The sequence below is a fragment of the Nematolebias whitei genome, chromosome 9 (genome assembly GCF_014905685.2).
Source record: "Nematolebias whitei isolate Nwh7 chromosome 9, NemWhi1, whole genome shotgun sequence".
Classification (NCBI taxonomy): Eukaryota; Metazoa; Chordata; class Actinopteri; order Cyprinodontiformes; family Rivulidae; genus Nematolebias; species Nematolebias whitei.
The window spans coordinates 36313709-36328694 of record NC_056506.1 but is presented as its reverse complement, the minus strand read 5'-3'; the positions used below and the strand labels follow the sequence as shown (position 1 = coordinate 36328694).

The 14986-nt window shown below is 39.9% G+C and overlaps 1 protein-coding gene across 1 annotated transcript; it reads right to left on the bottom strand.

Moving 5' to 3' along the window:
* Positions 1-228: 228 nt before the first annotated feature.
* Positions 229-13795, bottom strand: LOC119414636. The gene is made up of 18 exons (XM_037681738.1): positions 12041-13795; positions 10890-11022; positions 9617-9737; positions 9432-9536; positions 8153-8237; positions 7908-8063; positions 7711-7764; positions 5975-6075; positions 5718-5846; positions 5542-5638; positions 5394-5463; positions 5111-5241; positions 4806-5035; positions 4613-4678; positions 2648-2852; positions 2355-2453; positions 2059-2244; positions 229-642 (listed from the first exon to the last, which is right to left on the bottom strand). Exons 1-18 carry the CDS (start codon positions 13793-13795, stop codon positions 451-453), a joined length of 3915 nt encoding a protein of 1304 aa, XP_037537666.1. The 3' UTR covers positions 229-450.
* Positions 13796-14986: the final 1191 nt, after the last annotated feature.

The window sequence follows — 14986 nt, the reverse complement described above, 5'->3', positions numbered from 1 at the left end:
CTGTCAAGCCTCAGCTAGTCATTGATTAAAACTGGTTGCAAAGAACAAGATATACTTTTTGAATAAATGTTTTTTTTAACAAACGTATTGTGTTTTTGTGATAGAAGTTAAATAAGATTAATTAGAAATAAGTTAAATAAGATTTAAGGCAACAGCTGAAGTTTGAAACAGGTTTTATTAACACATAAAAAAGCATTTACAGCAAATACCTGAGTGTGATCAGCCTACGTTAAAATCGTTCACAGGATAAATTAAAAAGGTAATCATTAAAAACAACCGACGGGTAATTCTCATACGTCTAATGACAAACGTACAGTTTGATTTTTGGTGCTGGAAGATCCGTTTGACCCCAACCGTCTGCCTGTATATAAAAAAATGGACATAAAAAGAGAAAATTTGTGTGCGTCAACGTGCACACGCACAATGCTGGTGGTTCCTCTGCGTTTCGTTTTATAAAAGCGACTCTGTTCTGACAGTTTTGAAACTGCTTCCAACATCTTTCATGGATTGCTCACTCGGCCTCACTTTGTCTTTGCCTTCCTTTAGCTTCTTGTCCTTTTTCTGTTCCTTCTCCTCTCGTCTCATATCCTTCAGCTTCTTCTTGAGGACGGATCGATCACTTTGACTGGAAACACCAAGAGCCTGGAGGAGACATGCAAGTGTAAACAAAGGATTTAATATTCACTCATGCTGATGACAAACAAAATCTGAGCTCATCATTTTTAACTGTTGAGGGATTCGTATTTGAAAAGGAGCGTACCAACGTTTGGACGAGAGCAGCACTTATTAACCACACGTCTCATTGAAACATTCATAAATATTCACACCTGATAATGTTTATGAAGCAGTCACACCACTGTAAGCCACTTTTCTTCTGTGTTTTTCAGCATTTTCTCGTTCCACAATTTTTGTGCTATTTCAACAAATATCAAAACGTTCAGCTCATTCAGGAGAAGGGTGCTATGACTTGGTATTGGTGCAACTTTAGCTTTTTGACATGTTTAGCCTTTTCTGCCACTTTTGTTCTCGTACAAAATGAATTGAGCTCATTTTACATCCTTCAAATCTTTAGATCTGTTTACAACCTTTTACTGTTTCTTTCACATTTTGTTCTGGTTCAGCTCCTTTATGCTTTCAGCTGTTTTGTAATACTTTTCAATTCTTTCTGCCAACTAAAACATTTTTGTGCTTCTAACTTCTTTCTAATTTCAGCTTTTTATGCTCCTTTCAGCTAATTTATGCAAGTTTCAGCTTTTTCTGCCAGTTCAGCTACCATTTAGCTGTTTTTATGCCAATTTTTGCTGCTTTTTGGCTAATTTCACATTTTTTGCACTTATTTTTTTTAATTTCAGTCTAATTCAGCAAAAATGCGCTTTCTCCACTTCCTTCTGGTAATTTAAGCTTCTTTCTGCCTTTTTAGCTACATTTCAGCAGTTTTTTTTGTGTGGCTAATTTCAGCTTTTTTCAGATAATATCCACTTTGTGCTCATGCTTCTTTAAGCCTAAATGGGCAAATGTGTTCTTTCTGCTTTCTTCTGCTATCTTAAGCTTGTTCTACCTTTTCAGCTACCCCTTTAGTAGCTTTTTAGCTAATTTGATCCGTTTTCTGATCATTTTTATTAGCTAATTTCTGCTATTTTCGGTCTAATTAAATTATTCTGCAAATTTCAGCGTATTATGCTGCTTTCAGTTATTTCAGCCACTATTTAGCCATTTATCTTAATTTTAGCTTTTTCAGCCAATTCCACTTTTTTTTTTTTTAGCTCATTTCACTTCTTTCTGGTAGTTTAAGCTTCTTTTTGCATTTTCAGCTACTTTTCAGCTAAATGATTTTTCTAATTTCAGCCATTTTTGTTAATTTCTGAGCTCATTTCTGCTTATTTAAACATAATTCAGCAAATGTGTTTTCTTTCTGCTTTTTTCTACTAATTTAGGCTTATTCATCCATTTCAGCTACATTTCAGCATTTTTTAAGCTAATTTCAGCAGATTTTCAGCAAGTTCTACAGCAATAAGCATTCACACTGCACTTTCTCTAGCTTTTAAATATTTAGCTCACCTTGAGTTTCTGACTGTCCATACTTAGAAGCTGCGCTCCATCCACTCCTTTGGCAGCGAACTCAGATGTGTACTGATCCATGTTCAGGTCAATTAACCACAGACACACCTGCTGGACCTTCCACTCCGACACAGGGCGGCCCTGCCACTGATTGTTATTGTTGGGAAATTGAAAATTGTCCAAAGTCTGGCGGGACACCAAGGAAGAGCGAGAATATTAATAATTAGGAGGAAACGTTTACTAAAGAAGAGTGTGTTTGGAAAGGAAGAAAGGGAGGAAAAGAAGGACAGACTCACCTCTGAGGAAGAAAAGGTGCAAGTGTGAGAGTTTCCAGAGAGGGAATGATCAGAGACATGACCCACCATGCTGGAGCAGCCCACAGGAGAGCCAATGCTCTGGAACCAACACAAACAATCCTGGACTACCTACAGACTTTACATCTGCACCATGCTCAGCCATGCATGTGTACTCTATGTTAAATTTGCATGGTATTTAAAGTACATGAAGTTCTGTGAAGACTGCAAATAATTACAGTTTTTACTACTCACTAGTCTATTTAGTATCAGAAAGTGCTTTTCTTTTTCCTTACTTGATCTCTTCTAGTCGTGGTAAGGTAAGGCAAACTGTTGCTGGACACAGAGCGCAACCTCACTCTGCTGTTCTCCTCCTCTTCCTTCTCCTTTTCTCTCCCTCTGTCTCCAAACCAGGGAAGAGACAGGCAGGAAGGCATAGAGGTGACCGAGCCTGATGGAGAAACCTCAGCGGGCTCATCTATCAGGACGCCACACGATCCCCTGCTGACAGAAGGCATGGTCTCCATTAGGTTATTTAGAAAAGCTCTGAAGATGCAGGAAAAACATGTTCTTCTAAATCTGTATACATTAATGGAATTTCACAGGATGTATTCAAAGTTGCATAAGTTCATTTTTCCTAACCATACCTCCTTAATTGTGTGAATGTTTTTGAAGCATTCACACTATTGTGATCCTTTTTTCTTCCGTATGTTTTTCGGCATCGTTCTCATTCCACAATTTTTGTGCCATTTCAACAAATCATATCAAAATGTTCAGAACAATCCTGTTATGACTTTGGTATTAGTGCAACTTTAGCTTTTTGAAACATTTAGCCTTTTCTGCCACTTTTTTCCCCCTCATAGGAAATGAATACTTTGAATTTTTACATCCTTCAAACCTTTAGATCTGTTTACAAGATTTACTGCTCCTTTAACAGTTTGTTCTGGTTCAGCTACTTTCTGCAAATTTAAACTTTTTTCAGCTACTTTCAGCTAACTTCAGCTGTTTTTTCAGCTGTTTTGTGATTCTTTTAGATTATTTCTGCTAACTAAATTTTTGTGCTTCAAACCTATTTCTACTTATTTCAGCTTGTTATGCTCCTTGCATAAATAAGCAAGCTGACACTTGCTTATTTATGCACGTGTCAGGTTTTTCTGCCATTTCAGCTACTATTTAGCTGTTATGGTAATTTTATCGTTTTCAGCTAATTCCACATTTTTTGCAATGATTTCATCTATTTTCAGCCTAATTCAGCTAAAATGTGCTCTCCACTTTCTTCTGATAACTTAAGGTTCTTTTTGAAGTTTTAGCTACTTTTCAGCCACTTTCTTTTTGCTAATTTCAGCTTTTTTCGGCTTTTTTAGCTACTTTTCAGACATTTTTTGTTGTTGCCAATTTCATCTTTTTTCAGATAATTTCCACTTTTTGGTGCTCATTTCTGTTCTTTCAGCCTAACTGGAAAAACATTTTTTTCTGCTTTCTTCTGCTATTTTAAGCTTGTTCGACCTTTACAGCTAGCTTTTTAGTATTTCACTAATTTTGGCTGTTTTCAGAGAAATTCAAGTTTTTCATGTTAAATTCTGCTACTTTCAGCTTAGTTAACTTCTTTATGCCAATTTCAGCTTTTTAAGCTCTTTTCAGCATTTTCTGCTAGTTTCAGCTTTTTCTGCCATTTCAGCTACTATTTAGCTCTTGATGCTAATTTTAGCTTTTTCTGCTAATTCCACATTTATTTTAGCTACTGGTAAATTCAGTTCTTTCCACTTTCTTCTGGATGTTTAAGCTTTTTCTGCCTTTCAACTACTTTTCAGCTATTTATCTTCTAATTTTGACCTCTTTTTTTTTAGATAATTTTCTAATTTCTGAGCTAATGCCTTCTTATTTAAACCTAATTAAGCAAATGCGTGCTTTCTGCATTCTTCTGCTAATTTAGGCTTGTTTTCCCCGTTTCAGCTACATTTCAGGATGTTTTTACCCAATTTCAGCACGTACTTCTGCAATAAGCATTCACACTGCATTTAGGCAGGAAATGCAATTTCTCTAGTTTAATGTTGAAATGAAACCTCATTTTTCCCATTAATCTTGTTAAAGTTAATTTGAGTATTTTGTGTGAATAAAAACTGACTAAATGAAAACCAAAGTGAGATCTCAGGTGGTGTGGTATTTAAAGAGTTTGGCTCGCTTTTCAGAAAGGCTCTACATTTCAATCAAACAATGTTTTTTATGTGAAAGTGTGAAATGTTGTTATGACAGTTTCACACCTGCTGTTGGTGGATGTTCTGCTGCGTTTTTCACTTCTCCTTTTGCCGAGAGACTTACGAAGGCCACTAAAAATGAAATTATGGTTAATTAAAGTACTTGGGTAGAAATTTTGTACCGTATACTGCAAAACTCCCATTTCTGGGGAAAAAACAGAAGTTTCCTGTCAAAAAAGGAAAAGATGAGGCCCTTCACCTGAAGTTTGGAAATTTCTTTTTAGATTTTCTGGATGCTGCAGATTTGCACAGCGAGGGGGTAACGGTATGATTGATGAAAACAGGAGGGGTTAGCAGGGAACTGGTGGTGCTCTGAGGGTTGAACGTTGGGAACGAAGACAAGCTGGACAGATCACTCCTGTTTCTTTGGACCATGGTGTACGCTGGCAGAGACTGGCTGTCCTGCTGCTGAAGGACAACTTCCTGCTGCTACAGAAAAAAGGAGGACTGGACAGTAAAAACTTGTTTACAGTGCACTGCTGTTGCTGTTTCCATATGTCTTGCCTGGTTTTTGAAGCTCTCCCTGAGCTTTTCTCGTGAAGGCGGGTGGCGCTTTGATTTCTGAGCTAGCTGAGCTCTGGCTATGTGAGCGCTAGAGTCCAAACGGCCCGTATCAGGAACTGGAACATACCAGTCTGAAACAAACACCTCCAATCATTTAGAAGTACACTCCAAAAAGGGCTTGAAGGATTCCATTCATGTTCTCATCGCAACAAACTGTTAAACTATAATACGAGTGAGCAGATCCACAGCTAAACAGGCACCAACTAATATTAGTCCTGCTTGCCTGTGACTGAAGGGTTCACAGAGCGGTTCTTCCTCTCAGGATCAGCCTCTTTTCTCTCTAGTTGTGCCATCTGTGATAAACAAACAAAAACATTAACAGCAAAACCACAGGCTTAGTGAAATAAATCCATACAGACGTCTCCTGTCACCTGGATGTGCAGCCGTTCAACAGTCTCCCTATGCCGCTTGTCTTTCTCGTCCATTTCTCTCCTCAAATCGACCAGTTCTTTCTCCCTCTCTTCTTCCCTTTGGAAGATATTTTAAGAACATTTATCTCACACACTTGTTTCTATCACACTAAAAAGTTAGTGCATTTCCTACATACCTGCTCTGATACTCTCTGACCAGTCTTTTGGCCTTGCTGTATTTGTTCTCCAGGCTCTCCGTTTGGCTCTGGGCATCGGCTAATCGCTGGCTCACAACTCCGCACAGAGTCTGGGCCTCCTGCCAGTAACTTAATATTCAGAACACATTTCATTACCACCTCAACAAACTGCAGCAATCAGATACTGTTGATTGAAGCCTATAGTCAGCTTCTACAAAATGCATCCATGACGGATGTTTACGATGGATGTAATGTACCTCTCCAGTTTGTCAGCTCTCTGCTCTCCATCTCGAGCTCTTTGCTCCAACTCGGCCTTCTGGCTCTGCCAGCGGGCCTGCTGCTTCTCCAAGGCTTTAAACTGTTCAAAGCACAGCGGTTTAAGGAAAGACCGTACACCAACAAAGATAAAAGCGTGGCAATCACCTGCCAGAGTTTTAGACCATCAGCTTGTGCTGAGAAATTCTGGCGTTACAGTAATTTTGGTCAAACATTGCACGATATTGAGAGATCAAAATCTGTAAATCCAACTAAGTTAGCCATTTTACTACAGGCAAAGGTTGAAAAGCTGTGGCAGCCATCTTGAAATGGACTGTTAAAAATGTACACTCAATGATTAATTTCTGGAAGCAATAATAAAACTAGTCCAGTGGTTTATCAGCAGCTTTGGATGTTATCAGCCCATTAAATGGATGTTATTGTCCCTCATACCTCCTTGCAGTTTTATTAACCTTTATTTAACCAGGCATTGAGATCACAGATCTCTTTTGCAAGGGAGGCCTGGGCCTGAAGGCAGCCTAACATGCATGTTTGTTTTTTAGTCTGTGGGAGGAAACCCATACAAGCACAAGAACATGTGAACTCCACACAGAAAGACCCCAGGTCCAACCGGGGATTGAATCCAGGACTTTCTTGCTGTGAGGCAACAGTGCTAACCACCGAGCTGTCGTGCTGCCAAAGTTTTGTTTGTATTGTTGATAATATGCAACGTTGCATGTGTTTCACGTGGGTAAAACACAAAGTGTTTTTTTTGTTGTTGTCAGCTTTATGTAACTCTTTTCCTAAACCTAACCCCCAGACCCTTTACTCTGAACCCAACCACGTGAGCCTATTATCAGCGCTAACCATGCTAACAACGTACCTTTAAACCCACTAGGAGGTACAGGAGGGGCAGGCTGAACGCTACATATGGGGATGATAACTGATAATAAGCCATTTAATGGCTGATAACATTCGAAGCAGGTGGGTTTATGAGATATTTTGTCAGCAACAAATTAACACACAGATTCATTCAACCTTTATTTAGACGGGTTAATCCCACTGAGCCTCGGAGACTCATTTACAAGAGAGGCATGATTTTTAACAGAGTGATGACAACAGTGGATGACGACAACAATAGACAATCATAAAGGATGCGTAGGAATTTATTTATTTATTTTTTAACATGTGAAAATAAAAGGATAATTAAAGGGAAAAGTAGCAAAAAACAGCTAGATTATAAAGGCAGTGTAGAATACTAAAAATCTAGCTGTCTTGTCGCTACTTTACCTTTTAATTATCTTTTTCATTACCATTTTATTTTCACTTGTTTAAAAAAAAAAAAAAAGAGATGCAGGCAAAAACATCACCTTTCCTTCAGGCGATAAAAATAAAGAGCTTCTAGTCATTTCAAAGAATAATTCTATATTTAACATAGTTGGCTAGATGAAAGCCATATTTATAGAGATTTCTTGAAAAGCTTTTGCCGACCCAGTTATGTCACGGTGATGATTCTATCATGGCTGTGGCAGAAAAACAGCCCTGACGTGGTGAAGAGTTGGAACACGGCCCGTGTTCCAATAACGCCATGCCGAGACGTCTCGTACAGTTAAATGGGTCAGACAGATTCCAAATTTGGACACAAAGGTAGCACATTTAAACGAGTACAATTATTGGTGTGTGTGTGTGTGTGTGTGTGTGTGAGAGAGAGAGAGATAATACCAACTGAGTTACCTACCTTCTCTCTGCTGCAGAGAAGATGAGTCGTTCTGCTGCGTAATTTTGACTGAAGCTATGAGCACAGTTTAAAAGGGAAAGAAAAATTGTGACTTAGTTTTACTATTCTGCAGATTCAGAGCACACTTTTAATGAATCATGTTTAGAAACGACTAAAGTGCTCTCTGAGTGTTTAGTGGTAACTTTCTGATGAAGCACCTGCTGGTATTTCAGACAGAGTTCGTAGTTTTCAAGACTGGACAGAGCGGACACATCTTCCTCCTCATCATCGCCCTCTTCTTCCTCTCCAAAGACTGAGTCCGTCTCTGACATGTTGTCACTGTCGCCCTCATCTCCACTGCTTCGGCTCTCTCCCTTTATGTAAAGACGAGAAAAAAACAGAACCATTCTCATAAATGTTTAGGGTTTTAGGTCAGGATTTAACCTTCACAGCCAAAACACACCTTTGTTTTTTCCATTTCCAGGCTTTCATTGATCAATCGGGCCACCTCGCTCTCCACCCCTTCCTTCTCTCGACCAATCAGAAACCTGCAGATCATACAGATCAATGACACGTGTGAGCAATCTAACGTTTGTGTAGAGGTCAACAGATGCGCTTTGTTTGGCTGAGCTTTAGAAAATCAAGTATCCACTGACATCTATAGCACAGATTTATTTCTATTATGTTTTGGCTATAGGATTCTCACTTAACTAAACTGTACAAACTGGTTGCAGCAGGTTACTTTAGTTTTAGATACACTGATTTATCAAAAGTGTTGCTCTGTGCACACACAGTCATAATTTATGTTTTGTGAAACAGCTTTGTTGGGGGAGTTGTATGGATAAATTAATGCATCTTGTGTGTGGCGTGGTGTTATCTGGGATATTTGAAAGGGTGTGGAGCCACAACAAACTCGGTCCCAAAGTGGCTTACTCACATAGTGGGCCAACTAGTTTGATGGTGATAAGATGGTTTCTGGATTTTTGTATCTGGATTACTGAGCATGAACTTTGATGTTTTTAACCACTTTGGCCATGGCTGCCTCAGAGGAGTCGACGGGGAGAGGGTGGACTCCAGACTAGTCAAACTGGTTGGCCCACTATGTGAGTAAGCCACCTATGAGACAGAGTTTGTTGTGGCTCCTTGGACTGATTAAGTCCTTTGGATGAAGGACGAAACCTTTCAACAAAAAAAGAAACCGTCCAGAGGACCTGTTTTTTTTTTTTTAAAGCTTTTTCTTTATCTAAAATGATCCACCTCATGCTAATGGGACAATTGAAGCCACACCAGAACAGATTTTATATTTATTCTGTGTAGGCATCAGTGGTACTTCTTTGTATCGAATGATAAAACCTGCACTTAGATGTCATTTTAACAAAAAAAAAAAAAAAAAAAGCGAGGGAGTCAGTTTATTTTTATCCTATTGTCAGTTTATCCATAAATAACTTTAATTCTGTAAAAATAAAAAATAAAAAGACGCTTTAGAAGTTGTAGAACGAACTGTGAATAATGTGTTGGGATTGCTTTTCAGAGGGACTTGTTTAAATTTACGTGTTTCAACATCACTGTGATGACAAATTCTTTAAGAAAACAGAAAAATCTGTGTTCTATTTTTTCAAATATGTAATTGTTTGTAGAGCGAGCAAAGGAACATAATGCAGAAACTGTTTTTTTTTACATTACATAAATAAAAACTGAAAGAGAGCAAAATCAACCAACACCTCACTGTCACAGCGACTTACTTGGCGAAGCCCGACGTGTTCTTGAGAACTGTGGCTGCAAACAGTTGAGAAACTCCAACCAGACTCTCACCATCCACCTCCACGATCTGATCGTTCACCTGAATCCTATCACAGGAACACAAGAAAACCTCTCACTCTTTGCTTCTGACCTTCAAACACATACACATACAGAAGTGGACTCTTACCTTCCATCCTTGTGTGTTGCTCCTCCTTCAGTGATTGTCTTGACAAAGATTCCCAGTTTTTCCAGTCCCTGGTCAGCCCCCACACCCATTCCTATGATACTGATGCCCAGTCCATCCTCTCCTAAAGCCAGCAAGAATACAAACTGCTTATGGAAAGACTCTTAAAATGGTTTCTAAACTAGACATGAGATGCTACATTAAGTTGGTTTTCATTCAGCGTAGGGGTTGCCAGAACGAGCAAAGTTGCACAAAAATATTTGGCAATTATTTTACGGTGGATGCATCCTGACACAACCTGGGCTCGAACCTGCAGCCTCAGGATTACAAGACCGTGGCGCTGACCACTGAGCTAATGCCGCCCAAAATACCAATTTCAGGTAAACCAATATAAATTCAGCTAAAATAAAAGGTCAAGCAACGCTTCAAAGAACGCATATCGCCTGACACTTTTCATGTCAGAATTTTAAACTACGATCACCGTATAATGAGAGAGAAAACAGAGATTTAGCTCATTTTGTCAAACTTTATCGGTGACTTGGTCCAAAGACAAACTGTCCAAGATCAAAGCCGACCTGGACCCCGCATGTAATCACTGTAAACAAACTCTAGCTGTGCTCTTACACAGTCTGTACTTGTCCAAAGCTGCAGAGCTGTTGGCAATCTATTTTTGATACTTTCTCTGGGAAATGTGGAAAAACTGTGCACCAGTCATCTTATCGTTTGGGGTGGCCCCTGTGGATGAATCCTTCAACAAGTAAGAGAGGGATATGATTGCTTTTGGCTCTCTTCTTGTTAAGAGACTTGTTTTATCCAGACGGAAAGATCTGCATCCCCAGCATATAAAAACTGGAGAAGTTATATCATGCTCATCTGGAAAGACTAGATATCCTCTGAAAGGTTCTGTTGAGATGATGAGACACATAGCAGCCATTTATGTCCTATGTTGAAAATATGTCAATACCTGTCTGTGTGACTGATCCGGTGTGGGTGGGGATTTGTTTTGTATGTTTTCTCTCTTCTCTTTTTTGTGTGTGTGTGCGTTCTGAAAGAAAATTTCAACAAAAAGACTGATAAAAAATTTTTTTTAGGTGACTTTATGTCTGATCTCATGGAATGAAAGACCTTGTTGGGGATTGAATTGCGGAACGCAGCTATAGTTGATTAACTGTGGCGACCATCTTCAATGAGTTTCATTCCAATTTTAATGTAGCCGTACATAAATTGTGCATTCACTGGTGAACAATAAATAGATAAAATGCATGTAGATACAAACCTTTTTCTATTTCCACTGGAAAGACATCCATCCTTTCCACTCTCTTTTCCAGCTCAAACTCAGCTGAAGCAGACACTGGGTCGATGTCCTCGTTGCATCTGTTATACTCGGCGTTGGAATACATGCTGTACACCTGAAATGTTCAGTTAAAAGGCCCAGTAGTGGCTGCAGATTAGATAAACACCAATTAAAAAAGGCCTGATAAGTCTGCTGTTTTATGCAGTCACATTTAATAAATGGGCCAACTGTCAAAAGAACCATCTGCAGCTTTTGACACCCCAAGACTGTTTATGCCTGGGAATCTGTCAGTGATGGAGTGAGAGGCGACAGACTCGGTTGCGTAGTCTTACGCGGAGCATATGCTACAATTATAGGAATGCTAAAAATGTCAAGCGTCCAACACTACTTTCACAAAAATAACAGACCGCTACTACTTTAGATTGCTGTTGGAATCCAGAACATTTTTGTTCAAGTTGTATTTTTAATTACGGATACTCATTGCAATGTCAAAGACCAACAACCACTTAAAAATACAAAACCTGACACTTTTCCCCTCATAATGATAACTACCATGTCCTTAAAAAATTATAAGCATACATTTTTTTGAATAGCTGCCAGTTACCACAGGCCTTTGTTTACCTACAAAAAATAGCAGAAGGGACTAAAAGTTGGTCAATAATGGTGGCGTCCACGAAAGCGCCGTTTAAAATCAAGAAATCCAACAATTTTGACATTTTGAATGAAATGCATTAATGTTCAGACTTGATTCAAATACATATAAAAGTGCTTTGTCTACATTGAGTGCAAACCTGTATAACAGAATTGTACGTGAATACATGTGAAAAATTACTAGGCTCTTTCAAACTGTACCATGTGTTAGGATAACCTGAGTTATGATTGATTTCATACTTTACAGTGAGTACCTATACGTAAAGGCAGCTCTGAGCTTGTTGCTGACATAGTGGGGCATGTACACTCATCTGTTTTCCCCTTAATAGATTAAAAACATGCTTTTGGGGTATTTTTTCCACAGATACAAACAGCTGCTGGAACTGACAGATGCACGTTTATTATAAATGCCTCTCTGGCTGAAGAAGTAGACTTGTAATAAAGGAGCAACAATTCCACGTGTAAGATTTGTATCCTCCTACCTTGATAGGAGTTGTGGAGAACCGGACCTTCCTCTTCGCAGCCTCAGATCCATCCTGATCATGACCCTCCAGTTCAGGCACACCAGGAATTTCCTCGTATCCCACTAATAGTCGATCATCTCTCTGCAGGGAGCTTTTTTCTTCCAGCCTTAAGGGTTCTGAAAGCTTTATGTGGGACTGGGAATCTTGATTGTACACAAAAGCTTTATTCTCAATCCCAGAGATTAACGTTTGGTCCTCTTTACCTTCTAAAGTACAATAATTTCCCTCACCACCTCCTCTGATTGCCACATGTTTCACCTCATCAGGGACAAGCTCTGGCGTTCCTGTTTCTCTCACACTTTGACCTTCTCGTCTTGCCCCTTTTTGACACCGCCTTGATTCATCGTCTCCATCTTCATGCTGTACGTTTTCTTTAACATCCTTGTCAACATTTACCTCTCGGATCAGAATCTTCTCCAACCTGACACCATCTCCTGATCCAGCATGTGTCTTTTTCTCCATGCCGTCTCTTTCTTCCATTGACTTATCTTGCACAGGAAAGTGTCTGCTCTGCTCCTCTCTCTTACCTTCCCATTCTTCACGAACCTGCTGATACTCGTCTCTTCTGCCTTCACCATCCTCAGTGAGTCCGTTTCTTTGCATGTCCTCTGAAGAAATGACTGAACCATCTTCTCCTGCTCTGAGCGCCACACTCTTCAGAAGCCTGGGTGTTTCCTCAAAAACACTGTCAATTAGAGCCTCCACACGTTTTCCATCAGCTTTGCGCATGCTCCTTATCCACTGTGTGCCCACCTCTTTCCACACCTTTTCTTCCTCATTCTCATCACTCTCGGAAGAATCATTCTTTAAATCGACGAGTTCTGCCCTCAGCGATTCCTCAGAAGACAAGCAGGAGTTAAGAGTTGCTCCATCTCCCCTCTCAACCACAGTTGGTAAATCTGTGGTTTTATCGTATCTGTCGTGTGCTTCACCAGAGCCGTTCAGTGTAGATTTAGGGTACCTTGTCAGTGATGGCGTCAGTGTGGAAACATTTAAAATATGGTTTATGGATTTATCCTTCTCTGACTCGTCCTCCTCTGTGCACCTCGTTTTCCCACTTGCCTCTTGCTCCTCTTCCCTCCTCCCATCTGCAGCCTCCACACCTCCCCTGCCAATCAGAGGTTTTACAGACTGTCCTCCACAACTTCCACCCTCCACCATCTTGGCCTCAAACAACCTCCGGGCTACAGAAAACCTCTGAGCTAGAGCAACTCTGTCAATATCTCCTATTTCCTCTGCTCTGGACAGTTTGCCTCGCAGTGGCGTTTCTGAGGAAGAAACGCTGGTCACACTGCTCATTACAGATGAGGAGCTGGCGACTGAGCATCTGGGTATAGAGAAAGGTGAACTGTGGAGCTGGAAGCCAGGCTTTGATGGAGCAAGGAAAGGTGTGGAGCCAGAACTCAGGACTGGAGCACCATCTTGCCTTGACTGCTGGTTGTCCATTTGAAGGAAAATGTTCTGTCGGAGCTTGGGCCCCCTGGTGCTTTGGATCCGACCTCGGCTGTTACTGGCGTTGGGCGCTGTGGAATCCGTCAGGTTGGACAGCAGCACGTTTAGATGTGCTGCAGAGCCCTGGATGGCAGCTGCTGCTTTGGTCCTTGGCTGTAGACTAACCCCAGTGTCAAATGAGCATTTGATGGTATGAAAGTCTGATTTATACGTTATCCTATGAGGAGATGCACTTCGGCCTTTGTTGTCTGGTCGCATCATCTTAAAATGAAGTCTTTAGGACGAAAGCTATAGAAGCAGAGAAAGAGGTTGTTGGCTGCTTTAGGAAATGCCTGGAAAAAAGCTGAAAAGGTAGATAATATCTGAGGATATGCTGGTGCAGTGGTTGGATTAAGGCTAGAGGTGCTTCATAGCAAAGGCTGTTTTTGTTTTGAACAAAATAACTTCAGCCAGCAAAGATGAGCTCAAGGATGGGACGTTCTTAGACTTAGGTCCTTCTAATCACCATTTCTTCACTTCTTTAATTCTGAAAGACAAAATCAAGAAAAAGGAAGATGCCTACAATAAAGTCATTAAGGTGATCTGGCAAGAATGAACAAGATAATAAAAAATAGGCTATCACAAATGACAGAATAAACTAATACTATCATTTTAACACATTCATTTACAATGCTACAATAACTGAGCTGATTTGTTTCCCTTTATCGAACTGAATTTGGTCAAAGAAAATCTCCCAAATGTGTTCAGTCGACTAAAACTGAAAAACAACTCACTTGCTGCAAAAATACATTCACAAACCTTTAGGACTACTCAAACTAGTGCACGTGGAAGGTTTCCAATTGTGACAAACGTCGAATAAACACCAGTCGCATGCAGGTACTTCTGTTCTCACAGGTATTCACAATCACCTGTCTTGTACGTTCACGTACACTCGTAAAAATCGCCACTCCAGAACACCGGCATGTAGTGTATTAAATACAAAACTGCGCTTTAAATTACACCACTCTTATAGGTTGACAGACAATCTAATGTTATTAATTCTGCTGTTAAGCTTTAGATCTTATATGTCAAACTAAAAGCTAAAGCTAGTATTAGACAATAAGTTGTTGTCTATTCAACTAGCTAAGTTAATTATCCAAATTAACTTAACCTTGATTCAAAGACTTACATTTCTGCTCACTTTCGTTAAACGTGCATAACATAGAGACGTTCGATTTCGTTTTTACTTTCGACACGACAAAAATAATAATTTACGTCAGGTTAGATTTGGAACGCAAAATTTAAAATACGGTAGAAGCCGACTTTACGACGGAACATGAATGCAGCAGATTCAGCCCTGGCTAGAGTGCGCGCGCAGCTTTGACCAACCGCCAGGCAGCAGCGGGATAAATATCACGAATATTTTTTTTTATTTAAATGCGTCATTTTCTTACTTTTTTCGCCACAGTTTCT

Excerpts from the sequence above, each read along its gene's own strand:
- LOC119414636 (XM_037681738.1), bottom strand. The coding sequence starts at position 13,795 with ATGATGCGACCAGACAACAAAGGCCGAAGTGCATCTCCTCATAGGATA. Across the intron at positions 9,738-10,889 it reads TCCAGTGGAAATAGAAAAAG|GAGAGGATGGACTGGGCATC; the intron begins GTTTGTATCTAC and ends TGCTGGCTTTAG. Across the intron at positions 5,464-5,541 it reads TTGAACGGCTGCACATCCAG|ATGGCACAACTAGAGAGAAA; the intron begins GTGACAGGAGAC and ends TGTTTATCACAG.